The sequence below is a fragment of the Poecilia latipinna genome, unplaced genomic scaffold (assembly GCF_001443285.1).
Source record: "Poecilia latipinna isolate Pla-1442-1.1 unplaced genomic scaffold, P_latipinna-1.0 Scaffold43, whole genome shotgun sequence".
NCBI lineage: Eukaryota > Metazoa > Chordata > Actinopteri > Cyprinodontiformes > Poeciliidae > Poecilia > Poecilia latipinna.
In genome coordinates this window covers 350084-375187 of record NW_015112659.1, presented here as the reverse complement: position 1 = coordinate 375187, position 25104 = coordinate 350084, and the positions used below count along the sequence as shown (strand labels likewise).

The 25104-nt window shown below is 39.2% G+C and overlaps 1 protein-coding gene across 1 annotated transcript in view; it reads left to right on the top strand.

Moving 5' to 3' along the window:
* Positions 1 to 25104, top strand: part of LOC106957585 (latent-transforming growth factor beta-binding protein 2) — a 125448-nt gene that overhangs the window by 45150 nt on the left and 55194 nt on the right. The window contains 6 exon segments of the mRNA XM_015048975.1: positions 3903 to 4109; positions 6002 to 6285; positions 7492 to 7594; positions 18026 to 18100; positions 23353 to 23475; positions 23611 to 23775. Coding sequence (XP_014904461.1) covers positions 3903 to 4109; positions 6002 to 6285; positions 7492 to 7594; positions 18026 to 18100; positions 23353 to 23475; positions 23611 to 23775 — 957 coding nt within the window.

The following is a 25104-nucleotide window of genomic DNA, read 5'->3' as shown; positions in this document are numbered from 1 at the left end:
GTTGGGGGGTGGGGGGGTGGGGGGGGGGGGGTGGGGGGGGGGGGGGGGTTTGTTACTTTTTTTTTTTTGCCTGTCTCTTTTGTTTACTTTCCATTACGCACACACTTTACATGCGTCTCCATTCTGATATCTCATTCCTCTTTTATGAGGTGAGCTTGACAAAATGGATTCCCAGTAGCATGCTGTCTGTTCCGAACACTAAGCTCAACGAACAAGGAGAGTGACGTAGGTTAAGCTTGAGCTCTAAATTAAAAACGTACTTTATAGGAGAAAAAAAACAAAACTGAGAAAGCAGTAGAAAAGCACTGTAAAATGGGGCTAATCTCTCTTCATAGACACACACGTGGAGTTGGTGGTCCCACGCTCCCAGCACTTAGCCCCATCTCTTTGTGGTTTGCACCTTGTGGTTGGCCCTGCTGTTAACCATTTAACGTGCTCCCTGGGAGAGCAGAAGCGAGTGAAAGAATCGACGGAGAGGCAGAACGAGAGAAAGAGTAGCAGCATGAACAGGATTTTATGGGGATTACATTAAACCTGCCATTTATCCAGAGGGCTTTGTTCCAAATTCACACAGAACAGTGTCCATGGGAAGGGAGGGGGTGGTCAGTGCCAGCAGGGCAAGGGGGTCCCAACCCCTGCAAGCTTCTTGTTTTTTTCATCAGTTTTAGGGATCTAGCTAAGAATAATTAATAGGAGGAGATTAGTTGAAAAAGCTGTTTGTGTCTCAGACAAGTGGTATTTTTATTTGTGCCACATCTTACGTTTCTCAGTTCAATTGATTTTTTTTTTTCTTTGTTTTATGAGTAAGCAGTCATCTGGGAATTGGTACACCCATATGTTGACTAGGTGTCCCCTGATTGTTCTTGAGGAAGTGAGAGTATCTTGCGTGCTTTGTGCAACACTGCCCAGCATTTTATCTCTCGATTTGTTTTCATTTTTATTGGTTGGAGGAGGGCAGCACATACTTTATGTTTTACTCACCAATTTCAATGTATTTAATCAAGATTTTGTGTGATTGATCAACACACGGTTGTGCATTATTGTGAAATCTGAAAAGTGAGGCCTTTCGTAGGTTTTCATCAGTTTATTGTATGTCTCTAGTCTACTAGGTTCGCTCATTATAGAATGACATTTTGCTCATTTTTGTTTGCAAAAATTGCTTAATCCAGTCAGATTAAATGGAGGACATCTCTAAACATTCGATTTCAAGTCTTTCCATGGATTCATTATTGTATTTAAGCATGTATGTGGCATTCTGATATTCATGATGCATTGACATATTGGGGTCATTGTCCTGCGGGAAGGTGAACCTTCACCCCAGTTTCAAGTTTCTAGCATCCTCGACCAAGTTTTCTTCTAATACCACCCGGTATTTAGATCCATCCCCCGTCTTTTCTGTATTGACCAGTTTACCTGATCCCTCGCTGAAGAAAAACATGCCTACACAGGATCCTGTTGTCCCGTTTTTTTATGATAGTGATTGTTTGGTCAGGAGGATGTGTGATTAGTTTTAGTCTCATCTGACAAGATCACCTTCTTACATGTTTACTGTTTCCTCTAAGTGGCTCGTTGCAAATTTCCGATGGCTTTTGTTAAACAATAACTTTTTTTCTTTCCACTCTTCCGTGGAATCCAGATGTATTTGAGTCACAGCCAATGGTTCTCCTATCAACATATTTGTCTGCCTGAACTTTGAATCACTGCAGTTCCTCCAGACCCAACATGAGCCTCTTGACAGCGTTGCATATCGATGATTTCCTCTCCTTTCCCATCCTGTCAGTTCAGGTCAACGGGCTTGTATTGGTATGCTTACAGAGGTGTCATACTCATATTCCATTATCAGATGGCGGATTAAACAGAGCTATTTTATAGACTAGCCTCCCTTTAATCTTCTCCACAACATCATTCCTGACCTTTCTGGTTGGTTCGTTGGTCTTTATGAGTTACATGTTCACTAGTGTTCTCTAGACCTTTGACCTTTGAGGTCTTCACAGAACAGCTTTAATTATATTGAGGTGAAATTACACACAGGTGGACTTTGAAAGCAATTGGTTACAGTTTTGTTCATGGGTGTCATTGTCGAGGGGATTGAATACAAATGTGCATAGCAGCTTTTTAAAAAGTATTTTCAGTTCAAAAATAAAGAAGAAAGAAAACCATGAACATTTTTCCCTTCATTTCACAATTATGGACTACCTTGTGCTGGTATAACATAAAATTGGAAAGAAGGATTTTTATTTGAGAAAAATAGTAAATTGATAAATGTCTATTAAGGGTTTCGCAATGTGTTTAATTTATGCAAACAGGTAGCAGTAAACCAGTCCTCAATTTAAGATCTTAACTGCAAATCTCGCTGGCTTATGAAGTATAAACAGGCTGTTGCTGTAGATTTACAGTCCCATTAAAAAGGATTATAGTATAAGGCATTGATATTCCAAACACTTTTAACAGAAGCCTCCCAAAATATTACATTCCCCACGCCTCAGCAACCTCCCTCAACAGTGTGCTTATATCCGCCCCTGCCGAATTTCCAGAAATCTCCTCTGATTACATAAAGGCACGTGTTTAAAGAGCATAAGCTCAAATGCTGTAATTCCTTGGGGTGTGCATGGATGTCCAGGAATGTCAACTATTTCATCTTGTTGTTATGTTTGATGCATGGTGCAATAAACTCTGCTTGCACGATTACAACAGGCTTTCTTGATTCATCCCCTCTTCCTTTAAGAAATAGACTCTTTGGAAATCTGGTTGCAAAGTGAAAAGTGTTTTTGTTTAGAGACTCCTGAATGGTCAGACAGAGTCGTCAACACTATGTTGGTCCAAAAATAGTTAATGCCAGGCTGGAACTGATCTGGCACAGAACAGAGCAGCACAAACACATTGCCTTTTAATGGCCTCCTTCAGCTGATAATTTAGCCAGCATGTTGAATCGCAGGAGGCCTTCCTGTGTGTCTGACCTGCTTTAGCCTTAACGTCTGGCTCTCTTTTTGACTCTTGTGAATTTCCTAACACTATGTTCTTTTTTCTGTCGTGTCTGTTTAAACATTCCATTCTAAGCCCTGATATTTGTTGATATTTTTCTATTTTTATGCCATTGCCCGCTCTTGGATACCCCTGCAGTGCCACTGCTGTTAATGTTGGTTGACAGGGAGCTCATTTCCCAGCATGCCATCAAGACTGTCCAGACTCTCCACAGTCCCTGTTTACACCTTGTTAATGTGAAACTGGCTGCCTCAAAGAGACAGAGAGGATGCAGTTCACAGCAGGATTCTGCTGCAATGAGACTCTTTCATCTCGTAATATGTGGATACAGTCCTTAAAGGCGACCCACAGATTTCCTTACTGTAGAACTGAAAAATGTCCCTTTTACACTTATTTATGTCCTACTATGTTCTTTGTTCATTATGGATGAATAGATTTTTAAATTTTGACTTTCTTTGATGTTTTGAGGTTGTCAGAGCAAATCTGTAGGTGGGAGCAGGTCCGGGTAAGCAGAGGGTTTACAAGGCACTCATCCCTTAAGCCAAAAGACAAAAGGGTTTGAGAAAGCAGCACATCTGGCAAGTGCTGGGGTTTTTTTTTCTCTTCATGAAGAATTGCAACCAATAAATCAAACTGCAGACAGAGTATTATTCAGGATCCTATATGAAAGGAGAGGCATGAGGGACAAAGTTGAAATTTTATAAATGTCACCTGAAATGAGGCGCCTGGTGGGAAACAGCATGACCACTGCCTACTGTTTGCAAACAAATCCTACCAAGTGGAAACCTTAGAAACATGCCCTTCCTATTAGTGCTGCCCCTTCTCTTTCCTATTACCTAATCTTTGTGGTTGAAAATCATCCAATTAAAATTTGCAGTGTTGTAATTTCCTGTCATTCACTTTGTGCTCCTTCTCCGCAGTCTTCTGTCAAATCCCCTGCATGAACGGAGGCCGATGCATTGGCAGGGACCTGTGTTGGTGCCCATCGAATTCAACGGGAAAGTTTTGCCACCTACCAGCACCGCCGCCTCCCAGACCCACTCCTCACAGCCGCAAGGATGCGAGCCACCAGGCAGCGAAATCACCTTCCCATTCCACCTACACTTTGCCACTCTCCAATCAGCATGGTAAACATACTTTCAAAAAGATGACATTGTGTTCTGTTTGAATTTATTTTAAGATGGACTTTAAAGAGATAGTTTTGAATCTTTTAAGCAAGAGTCTGTTTAAAGATTATGACCAGTTGATATGTAGTAGTAGACTAGTCTCTTGGCATCTCTGTTGAGTGTGATTACAGTTTATCTCAGAGGCTTTATTGTGAACTCTATGTAATGAACATTTAATCCAATATCACATCTGCATTGGTTGGTATTTAGAGATTATCTAATGGTTCTTTCCATGAACAGAAAATATAAAATATTTCTAGTCAAAGTAACTCTTGATAAATGGAGATAAGAAGCAAAACTTTGATAGCAGTTGAAGACAATTATATTTCTAACGCTACCTCACTTTTAATTAGAACAGTTAATCTGATTTAAAACACTTTCTTGTTTATAATTGTCCAGTTCAAATCAAATTGTGGCTAAAATAAAAAACTTTTCTTGGTGATTTTCACCAGCAGCACTGAGAGGAAAACTAACTGTAACATCAGGAAGCAACTGAGCGAGGTACTGTCAAATAGCTCAAAGGGAATTTGCTATTTCAGCGTAAAGAAAGTCAAGTCAAGAAATATCTTCTATTTTACATTTTCTAACAGATAAAGTCAACAAGATATTATAGCTGTATTTTTAAAAACTGTTTTAACTACTTTTATTGACAATTATAGCTCTTATTGAGGTTAAGAGCCATATAGTATCTAACTCTTGCTGTATTTTCTATTTTGTAAACATTTGTTACCTTAGAGCCATTCAACTTTTTGTGATGTCACTGCAAACGCCCAGCCACACAGGGCTATGGCATCTGGACCAGTCGCCTTCAGCCCAATGTCTGATCCAGGAATGACATCAGTCTGGGGTGCAATATAATATTGGATCAAATCGGTCGTATCTCGACTATCATCACTAAGTTTGACGCAAACACTTCTCTTTTAAATTCTCAGAGGGCTCATTTTTGATTTTCAGCACTGTGTACAATGTGGAGCTCTGCTTCTGTGGGACAGCTGTGGAGGCCAGGCTCTATTTTAAGCAAATGAACTAATGGATGACTCAGTGGAAGTCCTCACATAGTTTGGATAAGGCTTCTTTTATCATAACAGCAGTGGTTATCAGTAACAGAGCTGAGACATTGCGATCTTTTAAATATATAAATAAAGATTTGCTTCTTCACTATTCCCCCTTTGGAGTTAGGTGTTTATTTTTCTCCCCCATTTAATAATGTTATCTCTGTTGGTATCTGAATCTGCTGAACAGTAAATAGAAGCATATTAAGTTAATTAAGGAGACAAATGTCCATGTTGTTTTGTCACTGCACATAAATTTTCCATTTTGTGTGTGTGCGCTTATTCAAACAGAGGCAGAGGCTTGTTAGGGACGCTTGATAAAATCTGCGTCTTTTACTTGGACGTTGCACTCTGTCTAGAAGATTATGATTTATGAGAGTGGGTCAGGATTCTGGGAAAAAACCCTGGCACTCCCTGAAGATAGATGCTTCCCCTTCTGTCAGAAAGACAAAAGGGCTCGTTTTAGACATTGCAACATCTTCTAAGCTCTACAGTAAATCTGTTTTTGGTATTTAAATTGATTTGATTTAAACCAGAAAATCCCAAACTCTTTGTGTTCTCCTTGTTGCGTAGTTGTTCACTGCCAGAAATTGTCGGTCTACTCCAGATCTCATAATTTGCAGATGAAGCAAGTGTTTGTTGAACAAGTTTGTGGTCGATGTTAGCTGATAGCTCAAAAATTGGAGAATGTAAATACAAGTGGTATGCCTTGGATGTTTATGCTTCTACTTATAATATTGTACATCTTAAAATGTAAACTATCCAATGTTTTGTGTAAACTCTGGGAATCTCTGTCCCAAGTGTCTCTCCACCCGTCGCTGGTGAACGTCCACATACAACACCCGCCAGAGGCCGAGGTCCAGGTTCACCAAGTAGCTCGAGTCCAGCCTGGACAGAGACCAGCCACCACAGATGGGGCTCACTCTGTCCAGCAGCGCTCCCAGCCTGGAAACGGACACGAATACACGAGTGAACATAACGGCAGACTCGCACACGGCAATGGCCACTGGAATGGCCACGGTACAACTTCCATCCTCCAGAATGGACACGTTGGCAGATGCTTTCAGGAAACAGTAGATGGACAGGTATTATGTTAAGCCTTAAAAAGGCAGTGTTTAAACTGTCATCACTTGGTCATCTTGGAGCATTACCCTCATGTTGCAGAGGACAGTGGGGAAAGTTATTTTACTTTCAGATTTTTTTGCATTCTCTGAGATCTGTGGTATGAAAAAGACAGACAACCCATGAGAAGGATTTATTTTGGTTATCAATGTCTTATGTACACTGGCCAATAACTTGGTAGAGAGGAGACGGCTTGAACTGTGTCCTTCTCTTTCTTCTCTTTGGTCCTCCTTTGCATCCATGAAACCTTTGTTAGCTAAGAATGAGAAGAGCTAATGGTTGAGCAACCTTTTGCAAAAATGGAAATCATTTTGGTGGGAATTGTTACCATCAAACATGGCTAATGTTACAATTGAACAATTATTGAATTTTATGTTAACCATCTAATAAGCCAGGCTAAAAATTTACACAATTTTACTGGCTCATATTTAATCCCCTTCAAAATCTATTTTAAGGCTTACAATAAGAATAAAGTATGGAAATTGCAAATGTAACCCAGATAAGAAAAGTAGATGCATCACTATCACTATCTAATGTGATGGCTAGTATAGCATTTATTCACTTTGATGCACTTTGCTCTTTAGCTATGCAGTTGCAACAAAGTATTGGCCAACAATGAAGTTGTTTTTTGTTTGTTTTTTTTTCCTCCAGTATTAGATCTCATTTTCTCTAATTGGGTTTAATGGGAGCTTGAAATTGAACTTTCGAGTCATAATGTCAAAAAAGAAGCAGAATCTGGGCATAAAAGAAGCACAAGAAATCATTTGAATAAAGTTTTCCCCTCCTTTCTGCCAGAAAGAAATCATGTTTCCCAAAGGAAATCTTTCGTGTTACATCACAGGTATTAGCTAAAAATCTAATAAATACACTTTGGGAGTCTCTCTTCTCTCTCTCTCTCTTTTTTTTTTTTTTTTTTTTTTTTTTTTTTTTTTTTTTTTTTTTTTTTTTACCAAATACCTTAATGTGGCACACAAAGAGGTTCATAGATGGCTTATGTATCCAGTTCACTCTGAACTTGGAGAAATGTTTTCATCAAGCACATTCTGAATCAGCTACACATATAACCTTGCCAGTGCACAAACACGCAGGCATAAACAATCACGCATGCTCAGACATGTGATCCTATCAAACTTACTTCACAGATCTAACACAGCTGTATGTCATTGCAGTGTGGCAAACCTCTGCCAGGCCTAACCAAACAGGATGATTGCTGTGGAAGTGTGGGGGCGTCATGGGGTTTGAACAAGTGCCAAAAGTGCCCAACCAAACCAGGTAATCCTTCAGTTTAGAATCAGTCAGAATGACAGTGTTTTCATTTTTAGAGTTTGGTTATACAACATTTTAAAATCTGATGCGTAACCTGTTTTCTATACACTTTCTATACTCCTGTTTGTCTTGCTTGTTTCTCTAGTTTTCAGAAATTAACTAACAACTATTTTTAATAAACTTTTTGATGCCAATGTCCGTCCTTCATAAATTGTTTATCAAAACTCTTAATTTAATATAATATAATGACATATAAATTAGTTTAAGTCTCATAAATAAATTGACTTTGACTTTCCATTCAAATGTTTCATTCTAAGCTTGAACTTGTCCCTCAAGGACTAAAAACTTGTGTTGAGTTTGTAGTTCAAAGACTTGACACGTGACTTGGACAAGATTAGAAACCAGACTTGGACTTTCCACTAAAGATTGAAGAATTGACCCCTAATGGACTTGGTGTTACCCTTTAAAAACTGAGACGATTTGAACTTAGCCATCAAAGAATTGAGACTTTACTTGGACTTGGGCCTCAGAAACTGGAGACCTTACTTTGACTTGGCTTTTAAAGACTCATAACTTGACTTGGACTTGCCTCTTAAAAACCTGAGATTTAATTTGGATTTGTCCATTGAAGACTTGTGTTTTGAAATCAACCTGCTCTTCAAAGATGTGAGACAACTTGGAGTTACCCCTTCAGCACTTGGGAGTTAACTTTTAATTTTAGACTCTACTTGTATTTGCTCTTTAAAAATCAATTTTAAACTTTGATTTTGTCAAGTCTTAAGTCATAAGACTTAAGACTTGACCTGGACGCCACATTGAAATTTGAGTTGGTCTTCAGCCTGAACAGGCTGTAACTTGATTTTGACTTATTCTTGAAAGACTTGAGACTTAATTTGGACTTCGCCTCTTAGAGTTGAGATTTGACATGAACTTGCCCCACAAAATTATGAGTCTTAATTTGGACTTACCCTTTATATACTTTAGATTTGACTTGGACTTATACCTCGAAGACTTGAGACTCAAATTAACTTTGATGATCATAGATAGAAAACAATCTTTCTGAGAACGGTTTCTCACTCTTGCATCCAGGGGTTCAACTGAAATGGTTTTCACTTTCATAAAACCAAACCCTGGCTGCAAATAAAAACACATTTAGCATACTGATGAGGTCCTGGCAGGCACACCACCGATCTTGTGGGCAGAAAGATCCAGTGTGGCCTTTAACAGTGAGGAAATGAAGGACTCTCCAACTTGAGCTGTGGTAGGTTTGAGGAAAAGCAGCTGGGTGGCTGCATGCCGGCACACTGGGTGGGTGGCAACTCTGTCCACATTAAACGAGGGCTGGCCACTCGGTCTGACAGCTCCAAACGGCATTGGGATTCACTATTTGTCCTCGCACTGGAGATTCATTTGTCTTACAGTATTCTTAATCATATGGCAATGCCCACATATGCACCATGCCTGAACCGTGTTTGACTGGACCTTAATCAGAAGCAGATACACACTCTCTCAGTCTCCTCCATCAATAATAGTTGTCTATCCGTTCCTTCTTGGCTCCCCCTCAGCCTGCCTCAGTCCCGCTCTTTCTGTGTCTTCAGTGTGATCTCTTTTGGCTCCCAGATGTTTTCCTCTCCCTCTTCCTTTGATGTTTTGGGGGTGAAGAAAGAGTGAATACCCTGATTGCTCCTTTTTGTGGCTGTTTTTGGGGAGGTAACATGCTGTAGGCTCAAGGGTCACACACAGAAAGACACAAAAAGAATAAAGGGAATGTTAGAAAGGAAAAACTTAAGTCAAAATGAAGTCATGTACCGTGTCCCAAAGGCCTTAAAGGAAAATTCAACATGATAAATACTTTGAATTTCCTCTCAGTGTTATTGTTCTCAGTTTAGTGCTTGGATTTATTATTAAGCTCTAGTGCATTGTTCTCGGACCAATCAGGAATTGTGTAGTTTGGACACTAGAGCAGCCTCTGAAAAATGATCATATTCTTTTTTTTTTTTTTTTTTCACTCTGAATGTGTCAGCTGAGCTGTGAGCTTTTAGCATTGAGAGAAGTCTTATATCCTTATACAAGCCTCATGCATCTCCCATTGAGTATGTGATAATTATGCCATAAAAGCTCAGCTTGTGTCTAGGCGTGCAATGGTGCCATTGGCCGGTTTATTGCCAGTCGCAAAATGTACCACTGACTGAGGGCACATCATCTTTTTATATGCAAAGAAGATGCTGGTGTAAGCACAGTTTAATAGAGTTTGGGGATTTAGTTTTTCTTTCCTGTCTCCACATTAAAGTCCGAATATTTACGTGGGTTTCATTTGACCCACTGTTAGAAACTCATTGCTTCTGTTGCAGTCTGGGTGTGTCTGGGAAGTTTTGTACAAGCATTTCACTGCTCTTTGTTACAAAGCAGGACATTTTTCACCATTACAGAACAAGGATTTTATGTTGTAGTTGTGGCAATTGCTGTGGGTTTGTGTACGTGAAGGAGAGTGGCCATTCTGGAGGTAAGAATGCCAGTCTGTCCCGTCTTACTGGGAGACGAAGCCTTCAGGAGCCAGGACCTTTAAAAGTCACATGCTGAGGATTCCTGCAGTAATGAGATCCAGATCAAGCAGAACAAGCTGTAGTTAAAGCCATCCTTCTGGCTGACATGAAGAGGTGGAGTAACAAAACAGGCCTGCACTTAGTTCCAAACTCGTTGTATAATTGCAATTTATGAAACTAGTGTAGAGATTCTTGGATTTGGATACTAATAAAACATTTTTAGCAGTACCATCAAATTGCTTTGGCCCAAGTCTGACCGAGCCTGACTTCATGTAAGCACACTGGCAACCCCTCCCTTACTGTATGTTATTGGGGTTTCACAAGCAATTTGTTTCTGCAATTGTCAGTGATGAGTAGCATCCTCCCTGTGACTCTCCCCGGAGGAGAGTCACAGCATTAGTGGGAGGCTTCACATCAGATGTCTTCAAGGCAAAAAGTAACGTAACCCACCCACAGGAGTGCTCGATTTTTCTAGCTCTGTAACTGAGAGTCATGGGGTTTATATTTTGATCTCTTCTATTTGTGCCTTTCTGCAGTGAGGATGAAGTCAATTGGCTCTTTTCCAATTTGTACACTTCTGTCGTACTCACCCATTGCTATTTTTCACCTAAAAATATAGATTCTTATTGTTTCTTGTTCTTATGTAAGAAAATATCTCTCAATATAAAACTTTCTGTCAACATTTCACAGGAAAAATCTGTAGTGGGGATTCTGTTCACTACAAGGTTCAGTTGTGATCAGTCAGATGAAGCTGATGTAAGGGTCAACGGAGCGCCACCACTTCCAGATTTTCCCCATGAACTCATCCTTATGAGATGTTCCATCAATTCCCAAAACATCCAATTTACCTCCACAGAGGGCCAGAGCTTGTGCTTCCTAATTCCATTAGCTATGATCAAACATGAATACTTGTTAACAGCCAAATAAGCTAAAAAAAAAAAGAAGAAGAAGGGATTACTTGGCCTCTGAAACAGAACACATGCGTTGGAACAACTCCACGACAGCTTCTCATTGTAATTTGATAGAGACGTCACATGCCTCTGACAATATTTTATCCACTGATGTTGACATAGTGACATTCCTTCACAGCTCGAATGATGAGGCTATTAGCTGGGCAGCAGCATGGCTAATCACGGTTGAGGAGACCTAATCGAGATGAGAAATTAATCCCAGTTGGAGGAAGATGAATATGAAATTTGCAAGCCATATCTTAATTGGAGCCAAGCTAAGTTAAGGAACAGGAATGCACTGTGGTATGCTTTCTCCTGGAAGGATCCCAGGTGGTTAATATTCCACAGTGAGTTGGAGATTATAAAGGAATGTGTGTCTGGTTCAAATGTGTTTGATGTGGCTCACACTGTCATCAGTATCTCTGTTGCTCTTAAACTAAATTGTCAAACTATGTGCAAAAGATGACGATGCATAACTTAATGAAAAGAAAAATAGCATGTTTTAGGTAAAGAGTTGTGTTGTTTATCAAAGACTGTTTGCTTCTGTCGTACATGTGTTGTAGGCTGACTCCACTGAATATGTTAGTATTGAAACGATCAAACTAAAGCGGCCTTTTGTAGGTTTTAGATTGTCAGTGTCATCAAGGATGTTAATGTTAACTCCGTGTGTTTATCCAACAGATGAACCTCAATTAGTTTCAATAGCAGGGACTCATTAAACACATTTCATATTATATGGCTCCACCTGTTTGGTAAGTGCTGACTGTGTCAGTAATTTCTGTTTTTGGAGTAAAAAACTTTCTCCTGCACTTTTTTTGTTCTAAAGAAAGTTCTGGCTAAAACTCCAAGAAACTAAACATTTTCTAGATGAGCTGTATTTGCCCTTCATTCTCTAATAGCTTGTTTGAGATCAAATCTTTGGATTGGATTCAAAGTAGGTCTTGGCTTTCCTACAAGGTTGCCCCTGCTAAGATGGGTAAACGAGGGTGTCTCCCATTTCTGTCCTGTGTTTTTATCCTGTATCCTTCCTTCTACACATTCTCAAGTTTTCCATCCTGCTAAGTGAGAAAGTGTGGTTGTCTGTAAGCAAGTCTCCTGAGAAGCTGGCAAAAAGCCCTCAGGCCTCTGATTGATGGACCAAGGCGCTCTGTCGTCTTAGAAGAACAGCCTAAAAACTGGGAGGTCTACAGATACATTCCAATAAATTCAACTATTAAAGATTTCTGGACCGCTTGGGAGCACAAATTACCTGAATTCACATCTCCCGTCTCAGTTTGCTGGTTTTCCCACCCTTATGTTTCTTCTTTCAGTGCCTATAGGCTGTCTTTTCATTCATATTAAGGTTCAGGGCTGTTTATTGAAAAAAAAAAGTATGTTTATATCAAAGCAAGAAATAAAGGATTTCTCCTCATTCAAGTTAGTACATCACATGCAATCATGAGCCCCTGAAGGAATTTGAATAACACTTTCAGGTCAGAGAATGTAAGCAAATATTATTGAATATTCCCCAATGGAATGCATAACACAATTGAATGGAGACAAGAAATTAGTGAGGGGTGACAACATCTTTTGTTGGGCAAGGCTAAATGGATAGACAAGAATTGATAGATTTTTGTCTGTCCTCCAAGTGACAGACACAAATGAGTGACCCTAATGATGCGCAGCTTGAGCTCACTCTTGCAAACCACTGCCTGAGCAGCTCTATATTTTCTACACACATGATTTTAGATTGAAGCTTGGGAACCATCGTCAGACTCAAGACTCAGCAACAGGTTTTTATTTGGTTTAAAGCAGCGGTTGTCAAACTATGGTGGAAGTGCCACTTGTGGCATTTTGTTTACCATTGGTGGTATTCACGGGCCCAATTTAGCATAATTGTTTTTAAAATAAATGTGCAGTGTGTGTGCTGGCCATAAAGAAACCACAAAGGTTAGTTTTTCGATCATGTAGATCATTGCTTCTCTAGTTTTTCGATCATGTAGATCATTGCTTCTCAAAAGTATGTCGTGTCATTTTGAAAATTCCTTGTAGATCTGGGAATGACATCAAGCCCACTTCAACAGCAGTCCAGTTCCAAATTCAGAAAGGTGTTGTAATTTGCCAATTTGTTATTGCCAGAGACCCAGCTAGATTATGCATTTTTCTGCATTTGTAGACAATAGCAACATGAGGTCTTAAAGGCATGACGTGGTCAGAAAACTATTTCAGTAGGTTGTGGCATTTGAAACAATGCTCTGTTAACACTTACAGACCCATTGTATTCCATGAAAGAACATATCCCCGTCAACATTATACTACCACAACTACCTTAAAATGTTGGTACAATGTGGAATTGGGCCATACTTTTATGTTGTTTATGTCAAACTCTGACCGTACCATCTGAATGTTACAGCTACCATCGAGACGCATTGAAGCAGGCAAGGTTTTTGAAATTTGATATTGTCCAATTTTGGTGAGCCTGTCTACTGTAGTTGACAGTATGAGCACTTTTGTCTCCATGCATTCAAAGAGGATCTCCCACATACGTATAATACCAACCCATTTGTCCTCTAAACTCTGACATGAACAAGGGATATTTGTCTGTACAAATGCCATTCATTGGATATTTCTCTTTCTTTATACCAGTAGATCTGCTGGTGCTAAATCAGTCAGGCCAGCCCATCTGGCACCAACAGCCATGCCACAGTAAAAGTCGATTTCAATTTCTTCTCCATGCTGAAGCTCACTTTGAACTTCTTCATTACAATTTGCTATTTGTGTTAATAATCAGTTGAATAAACATACCTTATAAACTGGCCAGAGTGTATGTTATAATTTGATTACTGAAAAGAAAATTCCTCCAGACTGCAATTAAGCTATACCTGTGGGTACATAATGTAGCCATATTGGATTTTAATGTTAGGTTTGGCAAGAAACCTCAGGGTCTCCCACTTGGTTTTTGACTTCATGGGGCCTTTCTTTTGTTTTCCTCAGGTTGAAATTGGGAAATTTTAGCTTCTCAGTAAAATGGTTTACATGACTCATGCAGTTCATGCAGTTCAATTTTTTTTACTCTCATACTGCAACAGAGCAAACTGAGAAAAAGGCCAAGTCCTACTATGCCAGTATGGTGGTACTTGGAGAACCTAGTTTTTACTGCAGGGATTTGCCATACAAGTTTGAGAACCATTGCTTTAAAGTACTTGTGTAATTGAAAACAGCAAGAACTCTGTATGTTTTTAGAAAAACATAGAAAGGCAGCCAGTTTGAAGTCAGGTCATTGATGGCATCTGTGTGCTGAAGCTCAGCAGCTGGTTTTTGACACTCTGCAAACAAATTGCCCCCGGGGAGCAATAAATATGTACCAAACTGAACTCCAGTAACAGCCACTCTTAGGGCACACATGAGGAAATGTTGAGCTCCATCTGCCAAATAATATATGGAAATAAATTTTAGGAAGCCTCTTGCTTCCTGAAAATTAGGATCAAGTTTTTCTCTTGAAACATTGAAGTTCCCACTGCCTGCAAAGGTCTTTTTCTGCCTGCTAATAAGCTTTATTGAGACACAGCGGCCTCCCCTACTGGGCTTCCCTTGGCACATGCATATTTCTGTCACTCAGGTCTGAATTTCCCTGATCCCATCGCTGCAGGAAGACATGCCCGTCGCTCCAACACAACAACTAATTACTCTGAATCCTCTGAGTAGGATTATCAGGGTGTTGAGGATGATGAGGGGATGGATGGACAGGATGAGAGGCATTACTTTGACACATCCGCCCCCACCTCTCACTCGCTTTTCAGGCTGCCTCCCTCATCCTGACCCACTTCTGCTCCGTCAGTCCTCAGGTACACTGACCCTGCTCGGTCGACCGGGTCACAGCAGGACCATAACACAACTTCCAGGACCCTATTCCCAAAGAGCCTCCATGTGCCAGACATTCCAGTAAGCCCTGGTAAAATGAGACAGCATTGTGACAGATTGCAGGGTGTTATTTTACTCAAACGTGTTTGAAAAGGCTCAAAAAGCACTGATTGTTTGCTATAAACAGTGTTGCTTTTAATGTGTAATGATGAAAGAGAATATGCCACTCTGTCTGGACTTGCTAAGGATCCAGATGGCCCTTTACATCATTTAGATCCACCTTTCTGTCAACATGTAGTCACAAACGCCATCTAACTCTCCCTAAAGACTCCAAAAGGGAAGAGTTGCGTTCTTTTTGCTGGTAAATCAGTGATTGCGTCGTTTATGACATACGTCAAGTTTGTTTTCTCACTTTCGTTGCCCTGGCATCAGATTCAAAGCAAGGCATTACTTTTGGTCCGGTCTGTCATGGATGGGTGTGGTGGATACTGAGGGTGGGCTTTCAGAAAAAAAAAAAGCAGGAATGTGAGGACTAAGAAAACCACATGACATAGCCAGCCTAAAACTAAATAGTATATGCAGAATAAAGCAGACAAAAACCAAAAGGAGAACATAAAATCTGTGTTATGTAAGTTTGGATTATAGATGCATTTACTGTAATTTTCATTTAGGAAATTGAAGGAAATATATTGACTTGATGCAATAGATGTTCAGAAGCATAGATGTTCACTTTTGTCCAGTTCATATTCATGCTATGTAACAAATTAGGAATTTTAACATAAATTTTGTGTTTCTGCAAAGACTAAGTGTATGTAAAGTGGAAGGAAAGTTTGATTTCCAGACTTTTTTAGAAATGAAAATCTTTAAAAAATGTAATATGCTATTGCATATTAGTAATATGTAATCTACTCTATAGAAGCATCTTTTTCTGCAATAACAAGTGCAAGACTTGATGGAGATAGTAAAATTTTAAGTCTCACCGCAAATTCTCAATTAGATTGAGGCCTGAACTTTGAGTTGGTCATTTTAACACATGAAATGCACTTATCCAAACCATTAAGTTATGGTTCTGGTTTTGTGTTTGTGTTCCTGATCGTTTCCCTGCTGGGAAAGTTTTATTTTAATGAGTTCAACTGCATGCGCCAACTTTTGACTCTGATTGTTTGTCAAAATTGTTTCCTAAAATGGAAAATTACTTTTCTAGTTTTATACTTTCTCAGTGAGTGTACTACTTTATAAAGAAGAAATACTTTTGTGGGGGTGTAAATAATAATAAAAAAAGACTATTGAGAGTAGGACCAGCTTCTTTAAGCCTCCTGAGTTTGTGATGGTAATATGAATGGACAATAACAATGAGAAACTTTTCTGTCTTGCTAATAAACCCATCATCAATCCTTTCACCTCTTTTCAACCATGTGCACATTTTCCTCTCAGAAATCAGGCATTGGATATTTTATCATGAAATGCAGACAAACCTGTCATCTCAGTTTATATCACAGAAGGTTCTGCCACCAATATTGATTCTGTTTCTGCACAGATGCACAAAACCCTGCACACTCACCAGTCCCCGTCAAACATGCAGACACACACACACACACACACTCTTGCTGAAACACAGAGTCAGTTTTTGCCATATGATAGTTGCATTGACCGGTCTGTGAGCTAAATGAAGCATGCCAAGGCTTGACTGCCCGCCAGGCAAGCCATGACAACATGTTTTCAGACCTCTGACATTGACAGCCGACCCCATCGAGGCATCAACAGACACTCTGGGTTGTTTACTCTGGCACCTCCGTGAACTTCTAATGTACACATCAGAATGACACACACCATTAGATTTTTACTGTTCTGGCCAAAAAAAAAAAAAACAAACGTAAAAATAAGCCCTGGCCAATCAATTTACAGAAAACTGTAGGTCAATCATCATTCTTTCTGTTCAGAGTTAGAGCACTATTTTAATGTATATCATCAGTGTGGTCGATGATAAAGGTCAGGACTTCCTCAACACATTTCTGACTTAAACATTAACTTCATATTCCCTGACGAAAGAAGACTAGTGGATATTTTCCAGTTGATGATGTCAAGCATTGTTAAATCTGCTTGCTGCTTAGCTGCACTGTTTTATAAAAATATTAACAGGAGAATCAGTTTTAATATAATTACTCTCTCAAGGTTCCTCAAGGTTCACATTTAGATAGCAACACATAGATTTCCTGTTGCTCAGTTCAGGTAGTGACTTTGCCTTGGGACGGTATGGCAAGCCAAGAAAAAGTAGCAAAAGTAAAAGAAATAGTAGTACAAAAAAGACACAAATGCGTTGTTTTCAAAATGTTTATCCTGCTGAAAGGTTAACCTCTGCCCCAGTTTCTGGTTGGTCTCATGTAAACCAGAGCACATTTTTCCACACGTTTGCTGTCTCCTGCATAGCTTGTGGAAAAATTTAAATCCTACTTGTTACGATTTTCACGCAACAATTATCATTTGCAGAAAGACTAAATTTATGGTGTGCGCAACTAATAGTTGTATCCTAAACTGTTAACCTCAGCAGATTCTCAAAAGTTACAATGGGCCAGGTAAAAAGCCATTACGTGTAACGTAACACTACTTTAAAATCGTCTGCAGCTTTATCCTGACATGTCTGCTGTTTTCCTTAGTCTTCCTGAAAGCTGTTTGTTGACTAATGCTCTAAAAGAAAATCTCTGGAGCTTTCACAGAACACCATGATTGGCAGTATGTTATAATTAATATTTTGCTAATTAGTTGACTTCTAAAGGCAACTAACTGCACTGGATTTTATTTTTGGGGGTCAGAGTAAAGGGGGCTGAAAACAAAGACACATCACACTTTTTAGTCTTTTATTCAAAACTCAAAAACTATTAATCCCCTTTCTTTTATCTCAGAATTATGAACTAAATCACTGTGAAAAACACTGAAATGTAAGGTTGTAATATGAAATTTGGAAAAGTTCAGTGGACTTAAACATTTGTGAAAAGCAGCAGACTGGTATATTATATTTTATATATATATATATATATATATATATATATTGTTTTCACTGTGAAGTTTTTACTTTGCTAAGCAATGCATTTTTTCCCTGTTTGCAGCATATGCAGTGATTGCTAATGGACAAGTGGAGTGTCCCAAAGGTTTTAAACGAATGAACATCACACACTGTCAAGGTAAGTCAAAAAATATGTTGAAAAAGTCATTTTGTGAGTGTAGTTAGCCGTAATTCTAATTGCCTTGCCATAGAAAGAATAGGAGCTTCTTAAAGAGACAGAGGCCCAATTTCAAGGTACCAAATTACAAACTCAAATTTCTTTTAAGTCGTGTTTGACATAAACGGCATTTTTATAACATCTGAAGAACATACTTGATTATGTTATAAAAGGACACTATGTGCCTGGAAAATACATACCACCCCTTTAGTAGAGTTTTTGTTGCATTTAGTTGATCTGCCGTTTATAAATGTTCCAAGAGAATAAAACCAGCGTGAAAGCCAGCAAAGCAATCCATCTGTGTGCGGCAACAAACTTCAAAGATCCCACATACAGGGTTCTCTCTGAGCATCATGGGGATGGCAAATTATCAGCTGGCTTTATGGTCCGAGAAGCAGTAACCATCCACAGTGTCAGCTCTGTGGATAGTCCCTTGCTAACGTATTCAGAGCATTTCTATTTGTTCATGGTCTTAGTAAATAAGCGAAGTCCGAAAATCAAAGGAAAAACTGCACAGCTTGATCTAAGGGCCAACTCTGACAACTGATGTCGATGCGTAGAATAACAAAAACAGTCTGCTTAGAGCTGTGCCACTGACTTGATTAACAGTGTCATAATCCAAGGGGCAGTGCTTACTGAAGCCTATGGAGTATAATAACATAATGCTTCAGTGGGCCGATTTGGACACCTCCATGACAGATCTCACCATCTGGTTCAGCAAGTTCATCCCTCATCTACCCAGATTTAGGGATGTTTTCTTTGATATCCTGAGCACAGACAACACTCCACATTGCAAGGCCTTGCTTGTACAAGTGCAGATTTATTTTCCAGTAGTACGTTGTCCAGCCAACATTTGGTGAAATGTGTTTTTGTATTTTTAATACTTTTCTTTTATGATTGTTTCAAGCTGTTTCTTTCTCCCAGTCACTTCTGTTCCAAACAACCCATCGCTGACAGTTAGCCATAATATTTACTGAATTGCTTTAAAGTCTCTATCCTGTGTAGCTGTTGTGTTTCAGTTTCTCGTATCACCCCCACCAGCCAAAAGGACAAAAAAATGCTTCATGTGAAAGGTTTTCATTGCTCTCAGAATGGCGTCGAGCATGCCCCAGTGTGGCTTCTATTTTCAGCTGCTTCTTGTGTGTTTTATTGGAACAGGGGAATGCTTGTCTCATATTGAATATTAGGCCTCATCTACTGTTGCTACAGGGGCTTGCAAAAGTATTCATGCCTCTTAAAATGTTTCACTTCGTTTCATGTTGGAACCACAAACTTAAGTGTTTTTCTGTTTTGTTTTTTGAACCACCTTTTGCTGAAATCACAGCTCCATACCTAATTTTATTCGCAAAATGACTCAGACTGGATGGAAGGCATCCAGTCTGAAGCAAAACTTCTGGTTGTAATGTGACAAAAATCTGGGAGAATTGATGGGTATGGATTCTTTTTTAAACAATCTGTATGTGTGCACATGCTCCAGTCACTGACATCCTGCCTGGAGACGTCCTTCGGGGCCTGTGTGAGCATTCTGACTTCAGAGATGATTCCTTATCTTCAAATGCTGCCATGGGGAAACTTGACCAGCTGAATTGGCCATTTGTAGCTGTGCTTGTTGGATGAAAGGCCCACAGAAATGCAAGCACAGGCTTTGTTGTGGGTAGTAAACTTGCACTGGTAGAAGGTCGTATTACTCATGTGCCACATCAAAGGACAGTTTATAGGAGTCTTACATAATTCTCTTGACGTTTTGGATAATCTAAATAAAAGCTAGCAGCAAATTTAAAACACTCACATTTGACATTCATCATCGTAACTACTGCCTGATGTATCAATATTAATTTGCCTGTTATGTTTCCCAACGATGGCTGTTTGTTAACCACTGTTGACAGTCTTTAAATAGATGTCCTTTTTGGATCCAGTTGTTTTGTCTGGTTTGAAGCGTTCCTTCTTTTCATCTTTTATTCCTTCGCTGATTAATTTCTGCCTTCTACCATCGTAGCCATAGACTCCTTCTGTTTCCCTCTTATCCATCTTCTTTCTTCCCTTCCTTATATATATTGAAGTCCTTTAAAGACTTCTATATATAGAAATTTATATATATTTAACTTGCCTAATATTGGACAAGTTCAATATTTAAAACTTGTCCATAGAAATATATTGCATGATCTTATACGAACCATTTTATATGCATCTTAAAACAGGCGTGAAGAGTTGAGACATCTGAAAATTGCTTTCTGGAGTTTTTTTTTTTTCATAAAATATGTGCAAGAACCCTGATTACACCTGATACTAGGGAAAAAAGAAGCCTGATGTCGAAAACTTTCCTGCTGTTGTTCTTAAATAATCCTACAAGTGACTGCATTTCCCAAATGTCAAGAGGAGGCGAGATGAAACAAGGTCACAGAAACTGTTTGACACTTGGTGAACATGCCTCTTCACTCGCAATTAGACTGTAAAAACAATCATGTTAAAAGCTACTTACACCAAGCATGAGCTACCAAGCGTAAACTCAAAACACATCTTGAAATTAGTTCTGGCCATGACAGGTTGTCATGAAAGTCAGTTTCAATCCCAGTCTTCCCAGCAGCAGACTGTAACAATAACGCTAATCTGAGACCCGGCTGAACGGCGCATTGAAGACCTCATGTGACGACGGCTGACCTGAACTCTGACCGGATGCTGCTTAAACTTAAAGTCACTGCAGCACCTGCACTCACAACACTGACCAAAGGTATTTGTAGATGAAGGGAGGCCAGCTCCCTTCTTTAATTGTCTTTACAGCATGTGCTCCACCTGGACTCATCCAAATAGATAGCTTATACAGTGGTATATTTATGCTGTGATAAAATAGATGCTGGAGGCTCAGGAAGAATAAGGTCACCCATTGATTGAAAGTTTGGACCTCTGTGGAGATAAAAAAAAAAGAACAGCGTAAAAGGAAAAGACAGAAAAGAAGAAACCACAAGAAACAAAACAAACTTTGTGGCATTCCTTGGATTTGCTCATTCTTCAGAATTTATCAGCTTCTAATCCCTTATAAGCTCACATTTTCCAGCAGGAAGCAAAACAACCAAACAAGAGCAGATTAATTAGAATTGGGGAAAATTTGCGGTGGCAGGCCGTCGGGTTGCAGTTATCAGAGCCATGGGAAAAGACCTAATGATATAGTCTTTGTTTAACACACCGACACAACAAACTTTGCCTGGTCCCAGTGGGACTGCATGACTAAGCACCTCAAATATGTCCCCCATGCTCCTGCCTGGCATATCAACCGGACTGCATACATTTCATTCAGTGATTCAAGAGCAGACAAGCTCCTCCTTCAGCTTTCACTTGTAAATATAAACTTGAGAAGCTGTTAAAATACTAGACACTTTATTTAAAATGGCTGGCAGACATTAGATAAAGCTTAGCGCCGATGCATTTCTTTTGTGATTAAATTTCTTATATCTTTATCAAACTACATTCAAAAGGGAGCATTGAACATTATTGTACCTCCGATGGCATCAGAAAACGCTGAAGTAAACTTATCAGAGTTCTTAGAAATACCTCCATTTTTTGCATGTTTTTATTCTTGGTTTGACAGTTTTATATTAAAACTTATCCTTCAGTTGTGTTCTACAGTACACCTTCGAAGTTGTATGTGATTTAGGGATAATTTAGCAAGTAAATGCCTATGTGTAATTTGTACGTGGGTTTATAGCAGAATCTAATGTGATATTTTATTATCTCCAGACATACTTTTGTCATTGCAGCAAAACATGTAGAAAATAATATATCTTGCCAGTACCAACTACAGGTAAAATCTCAGTAAATCCAAATATTGGCAAAAGGGTATTTTGCCTTAGAAATCCAATCATTCTCTGAAACTCGTATACTGCTTGTATTCATTACACACATTGTGCTGTAATTGTTTTTGTGCATTTTTTGATTATGATTTACAGTGAAAACCCCAAATTCAATTCTCTGTGGGATGCCTACAGAGCATGCATCGTTTAACTCACTCCTTGGTCCTTTTGCTGAACCGCTACACCTGGAGTGGTAAACTCAGGTTTCAGCTCAAGTTGCTTTAATAATGGTCTTCAGCTCAACTTAATATTGGCTCCGATGTATGTCGTCTTCTTTTACATGACTTTGTAGATTTTGGGTTTTTCATAAAGACCAGTTTGCTGGCCAATTAAGCATAGCGATTCCACAGCCATTAAACAGGGTATTGTTACAGGTGCAGGTGCAGGAAAGGTCACTTTACGCCACAAAGATACAGTCCAGTCCCTTTTTTATTTTATTTATTTATTTATTTTTTTTAACAATACAGCTAAGACACTTGTCAAAATTTCTCCAATCAGAGAACAAGCATTTGGGAAAGTTCAATTCAGAATTGATTAGAACTTAAATGTTCACTTGTCATTTTAAATACTGGATGAATGACAGTGCCCCTCTAGTAGCATGTCATGAAGGTAGGTGAAGTGACTCACACAGTGTAGCACTTACTAGTGTTATATGGAAACCTATCTAAACAAAATTGTGTTGACTGAATCCTGAAAACCATTCGTGTCTTTGTGTGGCCTGGGGAACATCAGAGTCAAACTCAACAATTAGCTTGAAGTCTCACATCATCAGATCTTCATCATCATCTGATTGCTATTGCTCCAAGGATTCATCTCAACCAGAGCTGCCTAGCTCTGATTCTTACAGGTATCAACCTGGACAATATTGTTTTATTTTTTTTTATTTTTATAAGTTCCAACAGCATTCATTAATTTTTATTATCCTTGTGCAGCTGTTGATAAAAAGAAATAGACCATAAGTCCGTTATTGTGTTTGAAAATCTCCTCAGATATTCTTTAGAAGAGATTTTTTATTATTATTTTTGCTTGTCTCCACGTCATCATCGCTCCTTTTTTGATTATAAGCAACTGCAGAACCGTAATGCTTCCAGGTTTCATCGGCTCTCAGCAGACTCAAAATCTGTTGTGAATGTTTTAATGCCTTCAAATGAAGTCTTTCCTTTTACTTTCATCATCTCTGCTGATCTGCAGCACGAAAACTTTGTGTATTCCCAGTGAAATACAGAACTCTAAATCTGATGTATAAAGTTTATTTAGGAAGTTCAATTTGAGTTCAGAAGTGACTTCATGGTTTTTCCAGAATTAGAACGTGCTCCTTGCTGGATGACTAACGAACTGTGTGTTTTTTTTTTGTTGTTTTTTTTGCAGACATCAATGAGTGCCTGTTGCCAGGGATATGTAAGAACGCTGAATGTCTCAATACCAAAGGAAGCTACAGGTGTACTTGTAAGCCAGGTTATATGTTGGATGCTGCCAGAAGCCACTGTGTCTGTAAGCATTGCTTTTTTTTGTCTTCGATCATTTTTCTGAGTCTAAACGCAAAAAAAAAAAAAAAAAAAAAAAAAAAAAAAAATGTTTCCTGATACGAGTTTGTAGAACCTAACAGATCTTCTGACGTCTCCTCAGCTGACAAGGCAGTGTCTGACCACAGGGCCTCGTGCTACCGGTCAGTGTCGTCAGGAACATGCTCTCTGCCTCTTGTCAATCACATCACTAAGCAGATATGCTGCTGCAGTCGTGTGGGCAAAGCCTGGGGAAATGGATGTGATCGGTGTCCTTTGCCAGGTTCAGGTGAATATGTTTCATGAGATTTTGCTGCACAACTTTCCGCTGTCTGAAAACGTACTTCTCCATTTTTGGTTTTTACTGTTCTGGCCATGAAACTCTATGCATGGTTGAATATTTTTTTTTTTGCAGATATAAAACTTCACATGTAATATTATGCAACGGTTGGTGGAGCACAAGCTAAGAATATTTACCTCTCAGTCACCATTCTTCTGTCTGCCATGCATGCAAAGTATTTCAAAATAACTAAATGTGTTTTGAGTGGAAAAGGACCAGAAACATAACAGTTTTCATATTTTGGAGGCTACATAATGGTGGGAGTCTGCCATGTGTTATCGCTCCAGCCCTCAGAGAGAAACCCTGCTAATGTAGCAAAAGCAAAGCTACGCAGCAGAAATCCACTGATTTGCCAAGTGAAACATGGCAAGTAGTTGTCATCTGCCTCTCCTTCCAGATCTAATCTTCAAAGTCACAGAGAGAAACTGAAGTGATTTTATGAAGTGTCTGCTCTGCCAAGTGATTCCTGGGGATTGTCGTAGATGAGGTTTTACACACAGACCTCCATGCTGCTCATAGTCGGATTATTTCAGGCAATGTCTTCATGGCTGGACAAGCTGTTAAAGTCATGTTCTGAGCAAAGCACTCTACTTAGTAACAGGAGATCTTTCATATTTACTCTACACTTTAAAGCTGATCTTCATAATATATTCCCTAATTTCCCTCCATTTTAACTTCGTCAGTCAGTAGCCCATCATGTCCACATTTCCTGCATCTACATCGACCGCATATCTGTCATTACTCGTATCTCTATTCCAGACTCTTCTGGCACAGAGTTACCGGTTTCAGGTCAGGTAGGGGACACAGAGTTTCTCACTTGTAATGGATTCACCATTGCTGAGTTTTGTTGGACTCAGACACAAAGAGGTGCAATTTGCCTCCTTTTATCTCGCTCGCCAATCCCCATTAGCCACTCACTCTTGTGCCTCTAAACCAGCTGAGTTCAAGGGTCAGTCAGTGTCATATGATCTGCTGCTTCACAATCATGGTTGTGTGCATTAGACTTAGAGTGCAGATTTCACCCCCAAATTTCTAATATAGTTTAAAACCTTTTAGAAGCAACAAACAACTGGGCCTGGGGTGGATTTTCACCTTCCAGTAGGACAGCATCACCTATCATATCACCAGAGCCAGACCAAAAGCATATTAATGTGTTAAATAATCAAAATCCAGACCTAAATCTGATGGAGAATGTGTAACAAGACTACGGTCGCCCTATAAAAATTGTACTGTTGGTGATTTTAAATACACACATCATGGGATTGAATATTACATTCA